This window comes from Oncorhynchus mykiss, chromosome 4 (assembly GCF_013265735.2).
Source record: "Oncorhynchus mykiss isolate Arlee chromosome 4, USDA_OmykA_1.1, whole genome shotgun sequence".
Lineage (NCBI taxonomy): Eukaryota > Metazoa > Chordata > Actinopteri > Salmoniformes > Salmonidae > Oncorhynchus > Oncorhynchus mykiss.
In genome coordinates, this window is record NC_048568.1 from 21,813,188 (window position 1) to 21,838,430 (window position 25,243).

Consider the following 25,243-nt stretch of genomic DNA (forward strand, 5'->3'; position numbering starts at 1 on the left):
TTTAAACAACGAAGACAGATAATCAAATTAATTCATGTTTCTGGCGTAGGCTATTGGTTTAACGACACGCCATCCCACCAATAAATTATTGGTAACATCCTACAGCCTCACGGTGTGTTGCAGTGCTTCCAAAACCAAAACAATTGCAAATATGTGATATTCTGAAAACCAACAATTACTATAGTTTTCTGAAAGCATTGCGAAGTAATACGACATACATCCGTTTTTAGTCTTCTCAGTGGATCTGTGGATCTGTTACATGTCTTCCTCTTAAAGTTGAATCTGAACTGAATGTTTGAGAGCTTTACAATGGGGTGAAAAACAGTCACATAGTCATAGTCACATCCTCATACTGTCTCATAGTCCCTTCCTGTGAGGCATAATGCTTCAAGGAGGAAATATGCAGTCTGCCAGATTTTCAGTTCGTTTAGTATGGGATGCAAACTGCATACATGGTGCAACAATGACCCCCAGAGGCCAGAAATAATACTGCAATTCACTGTCATTTCACTGTGCTGAGGATTGCAGAAATACTGTACGGTAGTAGGTTGAAATACACAGACAATGGCAACCCATCATTCAGGGCTGTTTTGAGCACCATTTTTTTTTGCAATTTATATATATATATATATATATATACACACTACCGTTCAAAAGTTTGGCGTCACTCAGAAATGTCCTTGTTTTTGAAAGAAAAGCACATTTTTTTGTCCATTAAAATAACATAAAATTGATCAGAAATACAGTGTAGACATTGTTAATGTTGTAAATTACTATTGTAGATGGAAACGTCTGATTTTAATGGAATATCTACATAGGCGTACAGAGGCCCATTATCAGCAACCATCACGCCTGTGTTCCAATGGCACATTGTGTTAGATAATCCAAGTATATCATTTTAAAAGGCTAATTGATAATTAAAAAACCCTTTTGCAATTATGTTAGCACAGCTGAAAACTGTTGTCCTGATTAAAGAAGCAATACAACTGGCCTTCTTTAGACTAGTTTGTGGGTTCCATTACAGGCCATTTTTAGCAGTAGTGTATATTTCAATATGTATTTTTGGGGGGCTTGCCTAGTTGGCATTAATACGTGTCACATATCAGTTTGCAAACAATGTAAAAAAAATAAAATGTATAATACAGTTAATAAAGCTGCATACACACATGGTCTGTTTTTTGTTTTCTTGAGGCATCTCCAAAATGCAGGTGTTTCAGCCTAGCTCAGTGCTTTCTGTGGTGGTGGGGCGAGCCAGCAGAAAATAGGAGCATTGCGCCATGATTGGCTCAGTGTTCTGTCACTCATGGGGACAGTACGTCATCACCAAGTTTAAGTGCTTAGTAAGGGTAGACATCCAACATTTCAGCCCTTTAATTCCTGCCATGGAGTTATAATACAATAATAACAAAAAGTCTATATACAGTGAGTGCAAATGAGGTAAGTTAAGGAAATAAATAGGCCATGGTGGCGAAGTAATTACAATATAGCAATTAAACACTGGAATGGTAGATCGGCAGAAGATGAATGTGCAGGTAGAGATACTGGGGTGCAAAGGAGCAAAATAAATAAACAAATACCAGTATGGGGATGAGGTACGTAGATAGATGGGCTGTTTACAGATAGGCTATGTACAGGTGCAGTGATCTGTAAACTGCTCTGACAGCTGGTGCTTAAAGCTAGTGAGGGAGATGTGAGTCTCCAGCTTCAGAGATTTTTGCAATTCGTTCCAGTCATGGGCAGCAGAGAACTGGAAGGAAAGACAACCAAGGGAGAAATTGGCTTTGGGGGTGACCAGTGAGATATACCTGCTAGAGCGCGTGCTACGAGTAGGTGCTGCTATGGTGACCAGTGAGCTGAGATAATACAGGGCTTTACCTAGCAGAGACTTGTAGATAACCTGTAGCCAGTGGGTTTGGCGACGAGTATGAAGCGAGGGCCAACCAACGAGAGCGTACAGGTTGCAATGGTGGGTAGTGTATGGGGCTTTGGTGACAAAGCGGATGGCACTGTGATAGACTGCATCCAGTTTGTTGAGTAGAGTGTTGGAGGCTATTTTATAGATGACATCACCGAAGTCGAGGATCGGTAGGATGGTCAGTTTTACGAGGGTATGTTTGGCAGCATGAGTGAAGGATGCTTTGTTGCGATATAGGAAGCTGATTCTAGATTACATTTTGGATTGGAGATGCTTATTGTGAGTCTGGAAGGAGAGTTTACAGTCTAACCAGACACCCAGGTATTTGTAGTTGTCCACGTATTCTAAGTCAGAGCCGTCCAAGTATACAGAATGGTGTCGTCTGCATAGAGGTGGATCAGTGAATCACCAGCAGCAAGAGCAACATCATTGATGTATACAGAAAAGAGAGTCGGCCCGAGAATTGAACCCTGTGGCACACCCATAGAGACTGTCAGAGGTCCAGACAACAGGCCCTCCGATTTGACACACTGAACTCTATCAGAGAAGTAGTTGGTAAACCAGGCGAGGCAATCATTTGATAAACCAAGGCTGTCGAGTCTGCCAATAAGAATGTTGTGATTGACAGAGTCGAAAGCCTTGGCCAGGTCGATGAATACGGCTGCACAGTAATGTCTCTTATCGATGGCGGTTATGATGTCGTTTAGAACCTTGAGCGTGGCTGAGGTGCACCCATGACCAGCTCTGAAACCAGATTGCATAGAGGAGAAAGTATGGTGGGATTCGAAATGGTCAGTAATCTGTTCGTTAACTTGGCTTTCGATGACCTTAGAAAGACAGTGTAGGATAGATATAGGTCTGTAGCAGTTTGGGTCTAGAGTGTCACCCCCTTTGAGGAGGGGGATGACCGCGGCAGCTTTCCAATATTTGGGAATTTCAGACGATACGAAAGAGAGGTTGAACAGGCTAGTAATAGGGGTTGCAACAATTTTGCAGATAATTTTAGAAAGAGAGGGTCCAGATTCTCTAGCCCGGCTGATTTGTAGGGGTCCAGATTTTGCAGCTCTTTCAGAACATCAGCTATCTGGATTTGGGTAAATGAGAAATGGTGGGGGCTTTGGCGGGTTGCTGTGGAGGATGCCGGGCAGTTGACCGGGGTAGGGGTAGCCATGTGGAAAGCATGGCCAGCCGTAGAGAAATGCTCATTAAAATTCTCAATTATAGTGGACTTATCGGTGGAGTGGCTGTGTGTTTTTTTTCAGAGTTCTCACCATAAATCCAGTAAATGCCACTTTGATGACAAAATTTGCCCACGAAGAACCGCTGTGCCACCTTCACAAGGTGAGTCCAAAAATGTCTTGTATGCTGCTGCATAAGGATGTAATATGCAAGGGAGATATGTATACCGTAGCTAAGAAAGTAATACTAAGTGTATGTTGTGTAGTAAGCTGTTAGTAGCCCATGTGACTCACCCTAATCATTTGGTCTATTTTCACCAACGCGGTATTGTAAACACATTGTTCGTGGCCCGGTGTGTGCTTGTTTGCAGACCTTTTTTGTACAGATTTGAAAGTGCTACTGATAGACGTGGTGGCGTGGGCTTGCACGTGAAAATTCAGCACACACAACATTCTATAATAAAATTTTTGACGTGTCAAATGGAAAGCTTATTTAACGCGTCAAATAGTGTTATATGACGTGTATCTTTTTTGAAACGCAACGACCCAAACAGTGTTCAATGTGCCTCACCCTAATCATTTGTGCTATTTTCACCTCTTCAGTTCTCCTACTGTTCTAATTTGGTGGTGCACATATAACCTATAACCTGGTTTAGAACAATGTAATCATCTAATATTGTAAGAGCTTTCATTGTCTGTTTATATGCCCATTTTATTTATCAGGGAGTACACTGTAAGAACGGCCCATGTTCTGAATTCTGTCGCTGTACATTTCGAAAGTGCTGAAAAAATAGTTGACTATTTCTGCCGTCGCTCGCTCATTAATGTCTTAATCGAAATTACGGATTGCCTCTTATCCCCTTGTCATCCCCTTATGCCATAGTTTGTACAACTCAATTGTCAGTATAAACCACATTTGTTTAAGCAAGTCAGCCATATCAGCTATGTTTTTTTAAAAGGCAGTAAATAAGGCTGAATGAACTGTTTTGCTGCCAGACAAGGCTCCGCTGATAGCCAGGTGTAGCAGTGGTAAGGTGTTGGGACTCTGCTGTTGGGACAGCTTTATGTAGGCCTTAACAGTTTGTGGGCACTGATTGTCACATTTGTCACCGTTATAGTGTAAATCATGTATTGTTTAGTGTTGTGGCTTAGCTGGCAAGCAGCCCACAATTTTTTGTTTGCCCCACCAAGACATTACATGTAAAAAAAAAAAATCGCCGTACAAACTTCGTAAAAAGTTAATGAAAACATTTTTTATCAACACATTATAAATACAAAATCTTTCAGGCGGCATTATCTTACAAAACCCGAGCTTGACTGTTTAAAAACAATAAAATAACATAGAGGATAATCATACTGAAGGCAAACTGTCACACTAGTGAGTTTAGTTGATGTCAATATGGACTTATGTTGTTCTATGAAGTAGTTGCCTATATCTAAATATATACACAAAAGCTCATATTTTGTACATGTACCCACCCATCAAAAGGTATGATTTTATATTTTTCACTTGAACTATCAGTTACCATAGAATCCAGAAGCGGCTAGTACAGAATTGAGTGTGTTTTTGTTTTCTTAGCCTGTCGAAACAGTATGCTTGCCTATGCATCAACTGTACACTTGTCTATGATTTTTAAGTTTGATCTGTCATAGCATGTTACATAAGAATGATCAATCCGTGTGTAATCTCTACTGTCTGTTGTTTCAGCAGGTGTGGGTCAGGATCAGGAATGGTCCACTACTTGGTGAGGAAGGGTAGTAGTAGTGGTGGGACCAGTGCCGTTGCTACTAGTTTTGTCTTTCCCTTTCATGAAGAAGGTTAGTAGCTCCCCCTTCCCCTTGACAAAGATGGGGCCTCTCCTGACGAAGCGGAATCCGTACTCCTTTAGGATGTCATAACAGTCCTCCACCACCTGGGGGAAGCACATCATAGGGTAATGACGGATAAAAATGGGACATTATAGGACGTAGAAGGAAAAATGTATATCAAGATTAAAGAGAGGAGAAGATGGGAAAAGACTGAGGTGGGGAAATAAGGGGGAAAGAGAGGAGGGTAGTAGACAGGTGAGGAAATGTGTGTTACCTGGATGTTGCCCATCACCCCTGTAGACTCCATTCTGCTGGCTACGTTGACTGTGTTGCCCCAGATGTCATAATGAGGTTTACGAGCACCAATCACTCCAGCCAAAACAGAGCCCTTATTCAGACCTAAGAGGAAGAGACATGTCACTCAAACATACACACACACGCACGCTCGCAGGCACACGCGCACACTTACCGATGCGTAGCATGAAGTTGTTGAAGGACTGGTCGTTGAGTTTGGTGAGAGTGACCTTCATGGCCAGAGCAAAGTCTGCCAGGTCAGCTAAGTGCTGCCAACGTTCTAACAATGACTGTTCCTCTATCTGAAGGGGAGAAATAGAGCCTTCATCATTATCATCAACGCCATTAGTCATGCTGATATACATTGAGCTTGATGATGTATTCTGTGTTGTCAGTTGCTGTGGTTACCGGGCGGTTGCAGTATCCGTTGGTGTTGCTCTCGGGTGTGACTCCAGACGCAGCCATGTAGGTGCTTCCTATAGTCTTAATCTTAGTGATGAAGCGGAACTCATTCCTGTCCAACAGCTGGCAGGGGAGCAAGGAAATGAATTATCCCGTCACTGTACTAAAACACACACACACACACACACACACACACACACACACACACACACACACACACACACACACACACACACACACACACACACACACACACACACAGAGAGAGCGAGAGATCACTCACACTGTCAAAGTCAGAGATAATCTCATTGAGGATCCTCAGACACTCTATGCCCCCATTGTTGATGCCCTCCTCTGTGTAGAAGTCTGAGAAGTTGGGGATGGAGGCAAACATCACTCCTATCTCATCGTATGACTGGCTGTACAGCTCCTACAGAGGAGAAACAAAATTGATGGGTAAGAAAAACACTCAAGCTCATCATACATCCTTTTACAATTTCCTGTATTTTTTGAATGCCCTTTCTTTGAGTCTCTCTCCGTCTACTCCCTCTTCCCTCTCTCTCCGTCTACTCCCTCTTCCCTCTCTCTCCGTCTACTCCCTCTTCCCTCTCTCCGTCTACTGCCTCTTCCCTCTCTCCGTCTACTGCCTCTTCCCTCTCTCTCCGTCTACTCCCTCTTCCCTCTCTCTCCGTCTACTCCCTCTTCCCTCTCTCTCCGTCTACTCCCTCTTCCCTCTCTCTCCGTCTACTCCCTCTTCCCTCTCTCTCCGTCTACTCCCTCTTCCCTCTCTCTCCGTCTACTCCCTCTTCCCTCTCTCTCCGTCTACTCCCTCTTCCCTCTCTCTCCGTCTACTCCCTCTTCCCTCTCTCTCCGTCTACTCCCTCTTCCCTCTCTCTCCGTCTACTCCCTCTTCCCTCTCTCACCGTCTACTCCCTCTTCCCTCTCTCACCTCGTCTCTCTTCTTAGAACCGAGGAAGTGTTTGGCTACATGTTCAGGCAGCATGTTGGTGACCAGCGCTTCATTCCAGCGCCTCATCTCAAACACCCTCTCCTTCTGGTCATGCACCTCAATCTTCCACAGGAAAAGCTTCCGCGACTGCCTCTCCACCTTGTGAAAAAGAGGAGGGTGGAGTGAAAGAGAGGGAGTGTTTCAAGCAAGCTCATACAGACTAGTGCTGTCAGGGAGATCAGTAACAACAGTCTCTCTCAGTTTGTATGATTGACGAGTTCGAGGCTGATGCTCATGGACGTCTGACTCAATGTGAATAGGAGGTGTGATTGTGAGGATGTTCAGGAGGAGGTAACCCACATGTCTGGCAAAGTAGTAGAAGCAGATCATCATGATCATGATCATCACTGTCATAAGGTACTTGGAAGGGACTATAGACATTCTGAGGATGCGAGAGGGAGAGAGAACACATTGAGTATCCACAGCTTTCTACTTTACCTGCCAATATAACTACCATGTAAGTACATGTTTTTAGCACCACTTGAGGGATCATAGTTCCTCACCTGTAGCTGGTGAATCGTATGAAGTCATACAGGTCGTAGATATCCCTCCAGCTGTAGATGTTGACGGCGCCCGTTGCCACAATGACCAGCAGCATGAGCCCCAGCTTGACCAGGTGGCTCACCTGCACCAGCATGGTGGTCGCCACAAGCGACAGCACCGCCATATAGCTGTAGTGTTTAGGGTTTTCTGCACAACCTCCGTCACCTAGCGACTCCCTGCTGAGGCCAGCACTGGTGTTGAGGAACAGGAAGGGAGGCTGGACACAGCTCAGCTACAATGTCAAGAGGGGTTAGGGTGAGAAATGTTCGATCCATAAACTAAGGCAATACTCCAGTAGTGGCATGCACTATAACTCCCCTAATGCTATGTTAACATGTAATGTTACAAAAAACGTCAGTGTAACATTTAAACAAAAACAAACTAAAGCAATATTTTAACTCAAGCATAATTTGGGCAACATTGCCGTGGCCGCACATTCTCTATGCTCCACACTCCACTAGACATCTCTGCGCCACTGATAATTCCTCTCTTGACATTTGGGAGTCCTGTTCCTGCCTAACAGAAAAAGCAGTAAAGTGTGGAACAGGCTGTCCCAGTTGGGCCTTCCAAATGAGCGTGCAGGCAGTGAGAGACAGCTAACTCTCTGTAATGGACCCCTATGGGGATGGGTCGGTTTTGACTACGTGGTATCAGAAACCTGTATATAATGATGAAATGCTCATGTCTCCGCCCTAACAATGGGAGTTGTTCAAAAGGCGGGAAGACAGGCGACAAGCTTAAGTCCAAAATAAGCCCATAGAAACACATTGGGCTTACTTTGGACAGATTTTGGTGAGAGGGAAACCTGTCGCTTCGCCTCTTCCTCTCTGGTGGTATACAGCTACGACTGAAAGTCATTTTTTGCAGCAGGTTAGGAGAACTTACACAGCAGGTTAGGACAATTAACATAGCAGGTTAAGGTTAGGAAAATGTTTAGGGTTAGCTAAAATGCTCTCCTAACCTGTTACAAAAAAATCACTTCCGGTCTTAGCTGTACTCCATCTCGTCACAACCGGATAGGTACTCAGACACAAACTGTTTAGAAGGCACTGAAGAGTATGATAGCAACAAGGTAAGAACACACACAAGCTGAAAAAATTGGCTCACCATATCGGCAATCTCAGCCATGGTTAAAACAAAGATGGCTGCCATGGCCCAGGTGTTCCGTGCCCAACGGGTTCGATCGATCCACATCGAGAACGACACGAGCCTCTTCGAGAACATCTTTTACAAAGACACAGACAAACATGATTAAAATCACCATCATCACTGCCATTATCATCAACACCTCCATCATTATCATCAGAGGAGGAGGAGACTCACACGAGGGAAGACGGCAGCCATGGAGCAGATAGTGAGAATGAGCAGCAACCCCTCTCCAATCGCCAGGGTCACATAGTTCACTACCAGCCTGTCAGACAGAGGCACACATACTAAACTCAGCAAAAAACGTCCTCTCACTGACAAGTGCATTTATTTTCAGCAAAATTAACGTGTAAATATTTGTATGAACATAACAAGATTCAACATCTGAGACATGAACTGAACAAGTTCCACAGACATGTGACTAACAGAAATTGAATAATGTGTCCCTGAACAAAGGAGGGGTCAAAATCAAAAGTAACAGTATCTGGTGTGGCCACCAGCTAGCTGCATTAGGTAATGCAGTGCATCTCCTCTTCATGGACTGCACCAGATTTTCCAGTTCTTGCTGTGAGATGTTACCCCACTCTTCCACCAAGGCACCTGCAAGTTCATGGTTATTTCTGGGGGGAATGGCCCTAACCCTCACCCTCCGATACAACAGGTCCCAGACGTGCTCAATGGGAGATCCGGGCTCTTCGCTGGCCACGGCAGAACAATAACATTCCTGTCTTGCAGGAAATCACGCACAGAACTAGCAGTATGGCTGGTGGCATTGTCATGCTGGAGGGTCATGTCAGGATGAGCCTGCAGGAAGGATACCACATGAGGGAGGAGGATGTCTTCCCTGTAACGCACAGCGTTGAGATTGCCTGCAATGACAACAAGCTCAGTCCGATGATGCTGTGACACACCGCCCCAGACCATGACGGACCCTCCACCTCCAAATGTATCCCGCCCAGAGTACAGGCCTCGGTGTAATGCTCATTCCTTCGAAGATCAACGCGAATCGGACCATCATCCCTGGTGAGACAAATCCGCGACTCGTCAGTGAAGAGCACTTTTGCCAGTCCTGTGTGGTCCAGCAATGGTGGGCTAGTGCCCATGGACAACGTTGTTGCCAGTGATGTCTGGTGAGGACCTGCCTTACAACAGGCCTACAAGCCCTATTGCGGACAGTCTGAGCATTGATGGAGGGATTGTAAGTTCCTGGTGTAATTCAGGGAGTTGTTGTTGCCATCTTGTAACTGTCCCGCAGGTGTGATGTTCAGATGTACCGATCCTGTGCAGGTGTTGTTGCACGTGGTCTGCCACTGCGATGACGATCATCTCTCCATCCTGTCTCCCTGTAGTGTTGTCTAAGGCGTCTCACAGTACGGACATTGCAATTTATTGCCTAGGCCACATCTGCAGTCCTCATGCCTCCATGAAGGCACATTCACGCAGATGAGCAGGAACCCTGGGCATCTTTCTTTTGATGTTTTGCAGTGACAGTAGAAATGCCTCTTTAGAGTCCTAAGTTTTCATAACTGTGACCTTAATTGCCTACCGTCTGTAAGCTGTTAGTGTCTTAACAACCGTTACACAGGTGCATGTTCATTGATTGTTTATGGTTCATTGAACATTCATAGGAAACAGTGTTTTTTTAATTTATTTTATGATTTCTTTAAGGGGTGGATCAGCTTAATATTGCGGAAAGATTGTTGCTTCCATCAATGTAATTGTCTGCATCATTTTTAATCCCCCATATATTTTTGGGTAAATTTTTTCTATCCACATACATACACGTATGCATATATATATACAGTGCCTTGCGAAAGTATTCGGCCCCCTTGAACTTTGCGACCTTTTGCCACATTTCAGGCTTCAAACATAAAGAAATAAAACTGTATTTTTTTGTGAAGAATCAACAACAAGTGGGACACAATCATGATGTGGAACGACATTTATTGGATATTTCAAACTTTTTTAACAAATCAAAAACTTAAAAATTGGGCGTGCAAAATTATTCAGCCCCCTTAAGTTAATACTTTGTAGCGCCACCTTTTGCTGAGATTACAGCTGTAAGTCGCTTGGGGTATGTCTCTATCAGTTTTTGCACATCGAGAGACTGACATTTTTTCCCATTCCTCCTTGCAAAACAGCTCGAGCTCAGTGAGGTTGGATGGAGAGCATTTGTGAACAGCAGTTTTCAGTTCTTTCCACAGATTCTCGATTGGATTCAGGTCTGGACTTTGACTTGGCCATTCTAACACCTGGATATGTTTATTTTTGAACCATTCCATTGTAGATTTTTCTTTATGTTTTGGATCATTGTCTTGTTGGAAGACAAATCTCCGTCCCAGTCTCAGGTCTTTTGCAGACTCCATCAGATTTTCTTCCAGAATGGTCCTGTATTTGGCTCCATCCATCTTCCCATCAATTTTAACCATCTTCCCTGTCCCTGCTGAAGAAAAGCAGGCCCAAACCATGATGCTGCCACCACCATGTTTGACAGTGGGGATGGTGTGTTCAGCTGTGTTGCTTTTACGCCAAACATGACGTTTTGCATTGTTGCCAAAAAGTTCAATTTTGGTTTCATCTGACCAGAGCACCTTCTTCCACATGTTTGGTGTGTCTCCCAGGTGGCTTGTGGCAAACTTTAAACTACACTTTTTATGGATATCTTTAAGAAATGGCTTTCTTCTTGCCACTCTTCCATAAAGGCCAGATTTGTGCAATATACGACTGATTGTTGTCCTATGGACAGAGTCTCCCACCTCAGCTGTAGATCTCTGCAGTTCATCCAGAGTGATCATGGGCCTCTTGGCTGCATCTCTGATCAGTCTTCTCCTTGTATGAGCTGAAAGTTTAGAGGGACGGCCAGGTCTTGGTAGATTTGCAGTGGTCTGATACTCCTTCCATTTCAATATTATCGCTTGCACAGTGCTCCTTTGGATGTTTAAAGCTTGGGAAATCTTTTTGTATCCAAATCCGGCTTTAAACTTCTTCACAACAGTATCTCAGACCTGCCTGGTGTGTTCCTTGTTCTTCATGATGCTCTCTGCGCTTTTAACGGACCTCTGAGACTATCACAGTGCAGGTGCATTCATACTGAGACTTGATTACACACAGGTGGATTGTATTTATCATCATTAGTCATTTAGGTCAACATTGGATCATTCAGAGATCCTCACTGAACTTCTGGAGAGAGTTTGCTGCACTGAAAGTAAAGGGGCTGAATAATTTTGCACGACCAAATTTTAAGTTTTTGATTTGTTAAAAATAGTTTGAAATATCTAATGTATGTCGTTCCACTTCATGATTGTGTCCCACTTGTTGTTGATTCTTCACAAAAAAATACAGTTTTATATCTTTATGTTTGAAGCCTGAAATGTGGCAAAAGGTCGCAAATTTCAAGGGGACCGAATACTTTTGCAAGGCACTGTGTCTATACACATACCTATATAGATATACATACTTTTTAAAGAATATACCTTTATTATTCCCCTCAAACCCTACCACCCTTCCCCCAATTGGCGTAAACTAATAAACACTTTGGCTTTTACCTTCAATTTATACATCTTATATACATTTTACAGACACAGTCTATTTTACAATAGTTATTTTTTGTTTGTTTTTAGTCCTTCCTCTATTTCTGATGTCCATCCAGTTTGATTTCTATTTGTAACTGTGCTATTTCACAAAAAGTTCTGAACCTATATACATTTTACAGACCCCGTATGTTTTACATTGTTTATCTTGTTATTAGTCCCACCCTTCAGCTCCATTCAACCCCTCCCATCTATCTCTCAACATCATCCATTTTGGATTTCTATTTGCCATATATTTTTCAACTGTGCTGTGATGCTTCACAAAAGTACTGAACCTTTCTATTCTCATAGCTTCTACAACAGACTGTAAATTAAAAATAAACATTTTTGCTAAAATTATTATTATATTATTGATTGATTAACTATCGTTAGTTTTAGGCAAATGTTGCAATTCTTCAGCCATTCCTGTACCTGTGACCAAAAACGAGCTACATATGGACAATACCAAAATAAATGATCTAATGACTCTTCCTCCTCACAGCAAAATCTGCAGAGCTGGGAAGATTGTATCCCCCATATATATATATAACATTCTATTGGTTGCAAGAATTTTGTATAGTAATTTAAATGGAAAAATGTGACGTTTTGAATCCGGCCTGTTTTGCTTATCAATTCATAAACCATGTGCCATGGAATGGGTACATTGAAAATCTCTTCCCAACTATTTTGCAATTTTTATGGCACAGATGTCAAATTGTTGGTCCTTAAATTAAATTGGTATATGTTTTTATTTATCACACTTTTCTTTAACCATTTATGCTCTTTTTATACAGGACATTTCCATATGTCTGTGTTAGCTGCATGGGTGACATAACTCCACCAGTCCTAATTATTGTATCATTCACTAAAATTATACCTTTTTTAAACATTTCTTCGAAAAATCAATCAATTTTTAATCAATTAGTATATTTGAGTTTAACCACAATATTTGTTTTATTATTTGTTCTGTCTTTTCTGGTGGATTAAACTGAAATTGAAACCAACTTTTTAAGGCTTATTTAAAAAATAACAATATTTTGTAGATTATTTCCTTTTCAAACAACAGAAAGTGTGCAGGTGTAATCTGAATAAAGGGGAAAGGGCAATTATTGAACATAGGATGAGACATTCCTACCAATTTACTAGAGAACCAGTTTGGTTTTAAGTATAACTTTTCTATGACTAATGCCTTTAGTGAGAGGTCTAATGCTTTAATGTTTGTACACCGAGTATGTCTATATCTCCGTCAGACCATTTAATTGGTAAACTACACGGTAATGTAAAATTGGCATTTTTTTGTGATCCAATACGTATCATAATTTTGTTTTAATCCAGAGAGGATAGCAAAAGTATCTAGATCCTCTGAGGCCGTGGAGAGATTCTAATTGTGGTTTTAAAAGAACATGAATCATCAGCGTACAATGACACCTTAGTTTTTAAACCACAGATTTCTAATCCCTTAATATTATTGTTTGATCTAATTTTAACAGCTAACATTTAGATGGCAATAAAAAATAGATATGCCGATAGTGGACAACCCTGTTTTACTCCTCTAGATAGAAAGTTTAAAACTGAGATGTAGCCATTATTTACTATTTTACACCTAGGGTTACTATACATAACTTTAACCCATTTTATAAGAGATTCCCCAAAATTGAAATATTCTAGGCATTTATATATAAACTCCAGTTGTACTTTATCAAAAGCCTTTTCAAAATCAGCTATGAAAACCAGGCCTGGTGTCTCCGATATTTCATAGTGTTCTATTGTTTCCAGTACTTGTCTTATATTATCTCCAATGTATCGTCCATGTAAAAAAAAACTGAATGAATAATATCTGACAATACTTTTTTAAATTCTATGCGCCAAGCATTTTGCATCACAACACTGAAGTGTAAGAGGTCTCCAATTTTTTTTAAATGGACTGGATCTTTATATATACCACTTGGGTCCTGTTTCAGTAATAATGATATCAGAACTTGTTGCGTGTCCGATAATCTACCATTTATATAGGAGTAGTTAAAACATGCTAATAATGGTCCTCTGAGTATATCAAAAAAAGTTTGGTATACTTCCACTGGTATGCCATCCAGCCAGTTTTCCCAGCCTTAAAGGCCCCAGTTACATCAAGAAGTTCCTCCTCTGTAATTTGGCCTTCGCATTAGTCTTTCTGTACAGTAATTTTACATTATTATTATTAGGAAAAAAATCCATACAATTAGTTTCAGTTAGTGGAGATGGAGGAGACTGAAACAATTTTTTTTTCTTAAAGTACTTTAATTTGGTGAATCATGCGTGACTCCATCATTTGTAACAGGTTTCAATAAAACAATTTTGGTAGCATTTCTATATTGAAGATTGAAAAATAATTTGGTGCATTTTCCCCCATATTCCATCCAGTTCGCTTTATTTTTTATAATATATTACATTGGATCTGGATTTTTCTAACTTATTCTGTGCCTCTATGGTACAGTTTTATTGCTATCTAACTGTACTGTTAGTCCTTCAATTTCCTTTGTTAATACGGACTCTTTTGTTCTAAATTGCTTTTGTTTTATAGATGAGTACTGAATTGCATGGCCTCTAAAGACACATTTAAAAGTGTCCCATACAATAAGGGGATCTGCTGTACCTATGTTATGTCTGAAAAAGTCAGTTATAAATTCTTCTGTCCTAGTTCTAAACAATTGATCATCTAGTAGGCTTTGATTACATTTCCAATATCCTCGCCCACGTGGAAATTCTGTAGGAGTAATATATATGCCAATTATGTGATGATCTGACCACATTCTGTCCACTATCAACACTTTTTAAACTTTTGGTGTCAGAGAGAATGGCATAAGAAAGTAGTCGAGACGACTAGCTTGATTAAGCCTCCGCTATGTATATCTCACCATGTCAGGGTATTTAAGTCTCCACCATGTATATCTCACCATGTCAGGGTATTTAAGTCTCCACCATGTATATCTCACCATGTCAGGGTATTTAAGTCTCCACCATGTATATCTCACCATGTCAGGGTATTTAAGTCTCCACCATGTATATCTCACCATGTCAGGGTATTTAAGTCTCCACCATGTATATCTCACCATGTCAGGGTATTTAAGTCTCCACCATGTATATCTCACAATGTCAGGGTATTTAAGTCTCCACCATGTATATCTCACCATGTCAGGGTATTTAAGTCTCCACCATGTATATCTCACCATGTCAGGGTATTTAAGTCTCCACCATGTATATCTCACCATGTCAGGGTATTTAAGTCTCCACCATGTATATCTCATCATGTCAGGGTATTTAAGTCTCCACCATGTATATCTCACCATGTCAGGGTATTTAAGTCTCCATATATTCACTAATTCCAATATTTCCATGTATTCCTTAAGTGCCTGAGGGTGATAGTTTGTAGTGTGATGTCCTTTCCAGTCCATAGAGGTATTTAAGACCGTATTAAAATCTCCCACCATAATAATAGTCTAGTGTTGCTTGTAGAGTTGATAAATTCTTATATATATATTCAAAGAAGCTTGGATCATCATTATTTGGACCGTATAGGTTAATAAGCCATATCTGTTATCTGTCCGATAACATATTTAAAATAATCCATCTACCTTGATCTGTTTGGACAATTTGCACATTTTGATCAAAATTACTATTAATTAAAACTATCACCCCTTTAGAATTTCTTTGCCCATGTAGAAATATATTTCGCCCCCCCCCCAGTCCTTATATTCCTTCTCTTTTAGCCAGGTAAATACTGATCGTCTTTTCTTATTATCTGCTAGGCCATTACAATTCTAACTGGCTATACTTATTTCACCACTTACCATAATGAGACACACCTTTCAATTCTATTTATCAAAATATATGTTTGTTTACGTACCATTAAAAAGTAACACGATGATTAAGTGTCTATATAGCTGTACCATGATATTTGCATTGCTACTAAGTAAACCTCCAATTGGTCCCCACTATTCCACCCGCTAAAAGCCCTCATCCAGAGTTGGGTTGTCATCCCAGTGCCTGAAAGAACACCCCCGAATCCCATAGCCCTGAAAAGACTGGGATCCTTCCTTCGAAAAGAGCACACAGTGCCATTTACAGAACAGAAGTAGATCAACCGCCAAATGCATTTCCATCGCCCTCACTTCGATTTGTATTATATTTGGCCATCAAAAGAAATATATATATATTTAAAATCCTGTTTCTTATTTTCCATAATTAGCTATTAATATTTGTAGTAATGTAGGCAGTTTATGCAAAGGGTTTTACCTCTCACCAGTCTCGCCATTACCAAAATTATGTGTGAATCATCCTATATTGTCCCGAACATATTTTACTCCTTTGCAACAGTTGTGGGTTACGCACATGCACCCACACACTCAACCACAGGCTCACATTCTCAACAGTTGCACCATCCCAGAGCCCAACTCAAGAAAGGTCTTGATTTACAAATGCATATACAGTTGCAGCTGTATGAGAAGGCCTGCAAGACTGTGCAAAAAAATGGGCTGAAATGGAGAGATTTTATTAACCATTGTCACGTCCTAGATGATGGAGGTCAAATGTACACCTTTTCCCTGAAACACCCACAACACGGTCCCCCGTATTGACCATATTCCCAAGCATCTCCATGCAGTCAGACTTATGATTTTGTGCCACTAGGGCCACAATAATATTCCCCCTCTCGGAATGTCCGAGTGTGACCCCCTTCGCATGGGTTACTGCAGCAAGTGTTGCCATCACTGCCACTGCCTGAGTGGGGGCAGCCCACCGGAAGCCCCACCGGCTAGGTACAAGGTCACTCAACAACACCCTTTCCCAAATATAACAAAAAACATAAAATAAATAAACACACCACACATACTGTGCCTTCTGTTTACTGAGTTTTTATCTTCATCTTGTTGAATTAGTGATTGAGTGTTCCAATTAGTTATATTTGAAGATCAATAAAAAAATATAGATTTTCTATTTCATTGTTACAATCCATAACCGGGCTAGAATTGTGTTAAATTATTTTCTTCGTCTATAAGAACTTTGTAATTTTTTTAAATAACCATGGACTAGTCTTTGTGTCTCTGAACAACTGGTTATCAATATATAGTTTATCAACGACGAGAGCGACTCATTTCCCTTTTTATCTATTTTCCTTGAAAATTGGATACAGAACTTTACGCAGTACTGCAATTTTGTGAAACAGTGTTTAAACCCTTTACAATGAAGACCTGTGAAGATATTTGGATTTTTACAATTGATGTTTTAAAGACAGGGTCCTGAAAAAGGGACGTTTATGTTGTAGTTGTAGTTTATGATGTAGTACAGTATATTTAATATTTTGTGTTGAATATAACGTGTGAACTCACATTGGGTCTATGAGGACCTCCATGCCTGCAGAGAAAAAGAGGACCAGGCAGCTGCAGCAGAAAGCTACACCACTCTGTCTTTCCTTCTCTGCAGAGTAACGCCCCTCCAACTCCCCATCCACAAACTGCAGGGACACAGGGTTGGTCCGACGCTCCTTCGCACTGATTGAAAGAGAGAGAGAGATCAAAAGAGTGAGAGATGGATGAGTATATACTTTTCCTTCTTCTTTGCTTTGTCCCCCCAGCCTGTCCTCCCTTTCCCCTTCTCCTCCTCTCTTACGTCTCTTCGTTCTCTCTCTCCAGCAGCTCCAGGTGCAGTAGTCTGTTCAGCTCCTGTTCACTCTCCCTGGCATCTACTTTCTTTTTTATTTGACGCTGAGGGCTCGTCACCTAGGCAACACAGGTCAGAGGTCATGGATAGGCTCGTAGTGAAATTCATACAATTAGTCAAATCTAATCAAAATCTTAAAAGAAAATATGGAAGTTAGGGGTTAGGTGTACCTGTGTTTTTGCTTCCTGTTTGCGCTCTGTGGGCGTGCCCTGGACAGAACCGACGCTCCCATTGGTCTCTGTGGTGTTAATCAACTGTGGAGAGATTCTATTCTGAAAAATGACGAGTGGGGAGAGACAGAGAGAGCAATATAAAACATTTAATGTACAGAACCAGGCCAGAAAGAGTGAGGAATATAAAACATTACATTTATAGAACCAGGTCAGACAGAGAGGTCATAACTTACTACCCTGTTGAGTCCGTTGACCTGGGTGGTTTCCTTGGAGAACACCACCAGGTAGGTATCTATGCCTTTCTCCAGCAGGTACTCACACCTCTCCCCTCCGTTTCCTGGCTCCAGGTCAAACTCTCCATGCAGACACTCCATGGTGCTCTGGGAGATGTGGACACGCCTGGAGAACACGCACACCCATAGACACACACTGTCTATGTACCCTCTTGGCAATGAAAGTGACACTCAGAGGCATTACTAGTGACCTCTCCCTGGGCCAGTGGTCTTGCTGTACATTTCTTACCCAGGTATCCCTCCTGACTCCATCTTGTTGGCCACAGTGACATCAGTGGACCAGACATCAAACTGCCACCTCCTCTGTCCCAGCACCCCTCCCAGCACAGTGCCTGTGTGCACCCCCACACGCATGTCAACCTCTGTCTTAGTCTTCTCACGCACATACCTGAGTTTGGACGGAAAAGGGGTTAATTCAATTCCGTTTTTCTAAATGCTATCCTTTTCTAAATTGCACATCCCTCATGCTCACTCTTCCACCCTCCTCTCCCACCTATCCCACCCTTCTTCCCCCCTTCCTCCTCCTTTTCCTTCCTCTCCTCCTTCCCCTCACTTACGAGATGGCCTCCACCATGGCCAGGCCCATCATGATGGAACAGGCTGCGTGGTCATCACGGTAATCAGGCAGGCCACAGATACAGTAGTAACAGTCTCCCAGGATCTTGATACGCAACTGGTGGTGTTGCTGTATGGAGGGAGGGAGGGTGGATATAGAGAGAGAGGAGAGTAGAGACACAATGACAGGAATGATATGAATGTCAGTATGTTATGAGTTGTGTGTGTTTGCGAGAGAAATAAACAGTGTATTTTCAAGACAGCAGAAGTATCCTTATGGAAGAGATAGGTGAGTCAGATGAATGTGAAAGTCACCTAATATAACGTATTGTTGTGAGAGATAAGGAGAGAACAACACAAGGAGGCAGAGAAACACGACCATGAGACAAAGCAAGGTATAGAGCAGGGTTCTCCAACTGGCGGCCGGCGGGCCGAATTTGGTCCGTGGGTGTTTTTATTTGGCTCCCCAAGTTTTATGAGCAATTATTTAAATAGTATTTTTATTGTTGGGCAGAAAAGACTGTACAAACACCAGGAAATCCACTCCAAGTGATTTTCATTTTGGAAATATATTCCCAATTATTCCCTATAGAGAAGACACGTGATCGTATACAAACGTAATAATTGTAAATTATTATGGTTTAGTCAAATATTATATCTGTTTGGGCATTTTACGGTCAATTTGCAATTTAAAATGATTTGTAATTATGCTCCGGCTCCCCGACCATCCACTCAAGAAAAAAATGGGACCGTGGCTGAATCTAGTTGACAATTCCTGGTATAGAGAGAAACTCACAGCAGCTAGCTTGTCAAAGCGGGCGAACAGTTCGTTGAGCAGCTTGACCAGCTCTTGTGCACTACACGCTGAGGAGAGCTGTGTAAAACCCACTATATCAGCAAACAGGATACTGTAAGAGAGAGGGAGGGAGAGAGAGAGAAGAGGGGGAGAGAAAGGGGAAGGCAGAGAACTAAATTGCTTAACTCAATTTCCATGTGTTAAAGTACAGATGATTGTCATGAGTATTTCTGAATGATAGCACATCTTCACGTTCGCATTACGTTATATTAACATTGACGAACCTGACGTTCTCATGACGGTACATGTACATGGTGTTGAACTGCTGCACTTCGTTCTGGTTAGCCTGTTTCTTCATGCCCTCCAGCATCTCTTCTGCTATGTGTTTGGGCAGGATGGACAGCAACAACTCCTCCTGCACACACAAAGACAGAGACAGACGTGTTTGTGTGTGTGTGTGTGTGTGTGTGTGTGTGTGCGCGCGCCTGCGCACAGCGCGTACTGCATGTTTGAGAAAGGAGTATAATTTCTGTGAGCATCCTCTCAGGGCCGCGTCGTCATGGCAATGTGAAGCAGTCAGATGTGTTCTGATTGGCTGGCTGCACCCGTCTCCCAGAAGCCTCCACTGCCTCTTTGCCACTCTGGGAATTCTGTCTTTCTAACTTATTTCTCTCTCTCCCTCTGTCTCGCTCTCTCTCCCCAGGGCCCATACTGTTTGCTCTACAAATAGTAGCAGTCAGGGAAAAGCATAACAGAGGATGGAAGGGACACAATAATAATTGGCTCATCAGCTGCAGTGAATTAGGGTCGACTCAGTTAATTTGACAGTAATGACAGAGAGGATTGTGTGAGGGGACAGGAGACAGAGGAGAGAGAAGGGGGAGATGACAGAGAGATAATGGAAAGCAGTAAAGGGAGAGAGGAAAAGGCAAGAGAAGAAAGAAAGCGGGAAGTGATGGAAAGAGACATTAGCCCTGGTCCCACACCTCTGCATACCTCAGTACGTATGTGACCTCCTTAACAATGCCTCTACTGTAAAGATAACAACAGTCTGTCTAATCAGCCCATTAGACCAGAGCCAGAGACAACACACTGCAATTAGAGCACTCAGGCATCATGGCACACACATACACACAAACGCACGGATGCAGACGCCCGCGCACACACATCTACCTGCTGGGTGCTCTGCTCCTCCAGGGTGAGTTTGACCTCCAGGGACTGGCGCGCCTCCAGGAAGGCCGTTCGGTACTTCCTGTCGGCCATGTAGTATGATATCACGCCCACAGTGACCGCACACAGGTACAACACCCAGTTAGCCAGGAGCTGGGGGAAGGGATGAACATAACGTGGCTGAAAACAAAGTCCTGACTGACTGAGGTTGTGAGGGATGCAGAGGGAGCGTTACGTTCCTAAGTGACAACTCTCACTGAGTACAGTGAGCAGGTTCAACAACATTTTCCAAAATTACACTCAGCTCGAAGGGTGTCCCACAGATCCCTGCACAGCTGGCTTGCATAACCTGACACACAAAGGCAACTTAATGGTGATTACCTGAGTTTGGAGTGTGTGTGATGTTTCAGGTCCTCTCACCTGTATCATGCCCTATCTCACCAGCCAGTGTTGCGCCTGTCCTCTTTCCCACAGAGCAAATTGTCCAGTGTTGATTTTTCAGTGTAACATTTCTAGTGTTGATTCAGGAGTTAAGTCAAATTAAATGTAAGTGTATGTTTCACATGCTTTGGAGACAACAGTTGTAGACTAACAGTGAAAAGCTTACTTATGGGCCCTTCCCAACAATGCAGATGAAGACATAATATTTGAAAAATATATAAATAATAACACAAGGAATAAATACACAATGATTAACGAGTCGATGTGCAGGGGTACGAGGTAATTGCGGTGCATACTGTTTGTACACATAAGCAGGGATAAAGTGACTAGGCAACAGGATAGATAATAAATAATAACAGCAGCGTATGTGATGAGTCAAAAGAGTTAGTGCAGAAAGGGTCAATGCAGTTAGCCAGGGTATTTAACTACTTATGAGTCTTATGGCTTGGGGGTTGAAGCTGTTCAGGGTCCTGCTGTAAGAGTGAAATGAACACTCAGTGGAGTAAATTAACCCCCAGTGTTATTTTCTTATTTTTTATTATTAATATCTGTGTTTTTGATTGATTAATCACATGCTACACAAAGACAAATTACATACATTTTTCTAAACTAATCCAAACAGTTTGCTATATTTATTGCACCGTTACTGAAATGATTGTTCCAGTTTAAATGGTTTAGGTGGTCTTCTTACTAACTTCACCCAACCCTGACAGTCTGTTGGATATCCTAATGCTGGCTGTATTCCAATTGGTATAACACATCACTTTGCAAGCCAGCATAATGTGACTTGCAGGCCTGGTGTGGCCTGAAAACCAGGAGTTGCCAAACACCACTGTGTTGGGATGAAACTAGGCCCTCAAAGTAAGTCTTAATCATATAAGTATTGTATTGTCATGAATGGCATAATGATGGCATTTGCCTATGTACTCACTTGGTGAAAGCCACAGACCTTAAAAAAATTTTTTTTTTAAATAACAATGTCTCTGTCACTAACAATTACAGTCATGGGTGATAACTCTACAATTCCCTTGAAAAGATGCCCTGGAAAATATGAAATTAGGCTATACACCATATAGTGTTAAAACAACACCCCAAAATGATTTACTAACACTACAGGTGTTAATTTTGTACACTGAAAAAGCGTAACAGCGACAGCACTAAGCAAAGTAAGTCAATTTTACTCTAAATCAAGTGTTATGTTTTACACTGTAGGTGTTGCATATTATTCTACAGTAGAGTTATGAAAACACCACAATCAAGTTCATTTGAAAACTTTAAGAGTTGAATGTGGAACACTGCAATATAGTTACATCTTTAACACTTTCAAATGTGTTATTTTAACACCTGTTCAGTGGGATTCATATGTTCACTGAAAATAGTGTAAATGTAATACTTTCCGAGTTAAATGTACACCCTGATTTTGCTGAGAACTCACCTACCAGCACCCCTTCCCTTTTTGCCCACCTTTGTTCCACCCACCCCATCCCAATCTGTACCCACATCCACCTCTCCTTTACCTGTCTGAGCAGTATGGTTCCCTGCAGGCTGTCCTGGTGCCTTTGGGCGATGGTGACCCCCAGCACCAGGGTATGGATCCCACAGGACAGAGCTGTGAGTAGCAGGAGAGGGACCAGGGTCAGGGGCAGCGTCAGGAAGCAGGAGAAGCTGAAGAAAACCTGCCAGCCCGCTGTGTCACTGGCTTGGGGGAAAAGCTGGTAGTTCAGCCCCAGGTAGCACAGCACGTGCACGGCTATCATCAACCAGAGTATGTATGGTATCGCACCGCGCACAACAGGCGTCGCGGGGAGCTTGCGCAGTCGGCAAAGCGTGTAGAGTACAATATCCGCAGCAAGTCCAACTGCCGCGACCACGATCATTGCACGTTTGTCTGTCGTGTACACCACTGCGCACATGACAATGACATAGCAGTTGAAAAGCGCCGCAAACACCACCAGCACGAGAAGCGTCTCCTGTCGCTGTCTTCGGAAGTAGACCTGGTAGAGCCGCTCGAGGGACTCGGGCGCAAAGGTGAGGCGCATGATGCGCGGCAGGCACACGCAGCAGCCGGTGTTGCGCACGGTCACCTCGTGCGTACGACCTGCCCCGTGCCCGTTGTCCGATGAGACTGTGGCCGAACATTCTCCAGTATCCTCTGCAGACTGCTCCGTGTCCGTGTAAACCCGGTTTAGAGACATATTGGATCCAGAGTAAGAGTTCCAGTCTCAGTGAAGGTAATCCGTAATCCTATTTTTCTCCAAAACGCACTAGATCCTTGCGTGCGCAAGCAGACAGGGAGTGTTTAGCTTCAGCGATTCAGTGAGATGTCACGAAAGGAAAACCCTGTCATTGCTTTTCAGGGGAATTAATGACATGATGACATAGCCTAACCACAGTAGGCTAACTAAAAGTGTCTCCCGTGAATCGCATCAGACCCTCATTTTAACGACGTCCACCATATCGTGTGAAGACTTGGTCTGACTAACACCACCAAGTTTGACATAAACTCCCCTTACCGTTGTGAAAAAAATATGTCTATGTTTTCCGATTCACCATTATGGCAGCTCTGCAAAATAATAACATTCGCGATGCTTGAAGATTTCTCCCTCGCCTACCAGATCACACAGTCACTATCTCTGCGCCACTGTCCACCGTTTCCATGGCAAACCTCGCAATCTCACAGTGTAGAGCAGCATGCAAGACAATCATATTGGTTTTCCTTTTATAAAGACTGATACTCGGTCATCTCAAAAAGACATAACTTGTTTCTTGTCTTGATTCACTTTGCCTTGGATGGATAACAACCGATAGTTATCCAATTACGCATAACGCTGACACATCATATCCAACTCTACAGTATGAAAACAAAATAATACTAATACTTTGAAATATGTAAAATACACAATATCATTATTCATTCATTCTAAAGTAGGCCAAAGTCATCTAAAAGCATTAGACATATCCATTTGAAATAGATAAAACGCAATATATTCAATATTATCTAAAACAATTACAATCTTAGTGCAAATGTGGTATTTAAAGACTTGACAACAGGTTTGTTTAATAAACTCAAATAGTTGGGACAACTGTCATCACCTAAAATGTTCTAATTAGTCAAGATTGAGGTAAATATCCAACAGATTCCATAAGTACTCACGACTGGTTTTAGATCAAGGCTGGCAAAAAATGGTCAATTGCATCATTGCTTTTAATCCGCTTTGAATCAGAAGGATTCTTTAAACTGTTTTCTATCCAGCAAACAGACCAATCTCTCTTACTCTCCCTCTCTTTCTCTCTGCCCTCCCCTCTCTCTCCCTGATGTTGCTAACGCAGTTGAAACCAAACTAATTACTGGATTGTTATTGTGTCTTGGGGGAGGAATGGAGGATGGAGCAGGGAGGTAAGGAATGGAGAGAAGAAGGAAGGGAGGCGGTGGTAGTTCTCATACTTATTGTGGGTTTAGTTAGGGAAGTAAGTTATGAATCCTGCATCCTCATAATGACCATAATCATAATCATAGACAAAGGATACACACCTTGAGTTATCCTTCATGTTTATTATGATTTCTAGGTCATGAACTGGCCATGGTCAGCAAATAATGTTAGTGCACTCTGTAAAGTCTCAGAAAAGTACAAATGGGTGCGCACACACACACACACACACACACACACACACACACACACACACACACACACACACACACACACACATATAGCATCAACAGAAATAACAAAGTCTGCTGCTGTAAGCCACTGTCTCAGTCTCCCAGTCCACATATAGTTTTTCCTAGTACTGCTGCCACCAGTACTCCCAATGTCCCCAGTCTCACCAGTGCAGCTGTTCCTAGCACTGCTGCTCCCAGTGCCCCTGCTTAAAGTGCAGCTGCCACGGTTACAGTTTCCATGCGGATTCCTCCCATCAGGCTGGCCCCTGTGAGGACCTCACCCCTCATTTGTATGGAACGGACTCTTTGGTGCACCCAGTATGAAGGACACCACTGCAACAAGGGTTACATTTATTAATTCTGCTGGTCCCAGTATGACAGTTCCTTGTGCTAGACCCTGCAAGCTTAGCACCGCCCCTACTACTACAGAGGTTCTAAATTCGCGGTCCCCGGTCACATCCCTGCAGCCGTGGCTCCCTTAACAGCTCAGGGCAGATGAGAATGACCGTCACCCTCACTGCCCCTTTTTGGTCCAAAACTCACCACAGCCACTGTTCCCAGAGCAGCTTCTAGCAGCCATGCAGCCGGCGTCCCC

The 25,243-nt window shown here is 42.5% G+C and overlaps 1 protein-coding gene across 2 annotated transcripts; it reads right to left on the bottom strand.

Moving 5' to 3' along the window:
- Positions 1 to 4,326: 4,326 nt before the first annotated feature.
- On the bottom strand, positions 4,327 to 24,633 carry LOC110522313 (adenylate cyclase type 3). Of its 2 annotated transcripts, none has more exons than XM_021600619.2 (20): positions 22,505 to 24,633; positions 20,550 to 20,699; positions 19,661 to 19,791; positions 19,377 to 19,488; positions 18,583 to 18,710; positions 18,255 to 18,413; positions 17,969 to 18,131; positions 17,730 to 17,831; positions 17,509 to 17,618; positions 17,229 to 17,390; positions 8,474 to 8,561; positions 8,258 to 8,374; positions 7,111 to 7,382; positions 6,908 to 6,989; positions 6,548 to 6,706; positions 5,882 to 6,028; positions 5,605 to 5,721; positions 5,372 to 5,498; positions 5,177 to 5,301; positions 4,327 to 5,006 (listed from the first exon to the last, which is right to left on the bottom strand). In XM_021600619.2, the coding sequence occupies exons 1-20, from the start codon at positions 23,180 to 23,182 to the stop codon at positions 4,818 to 4,820; spliced, it is 3,318 nt and encodes a 1,105-aa protein (XP_021456294.1). In that variant the 5' UTR covers positions 23,183 to 24,633; the 3' UTR covers positions 4,327 to 4,817. The 2 variants fall into 2 exon arrangements, with proteins under 2 accessions (XP_021456294.1, XP_021456293.1); XM_021600618.2 differs by having other exon boundaries at positions 17,966 to 18,131; positions 22,505 to 24,632.
- Between the last annotated feature and the right edge of the window lie 610 nt (positions 24,634 to 25,243).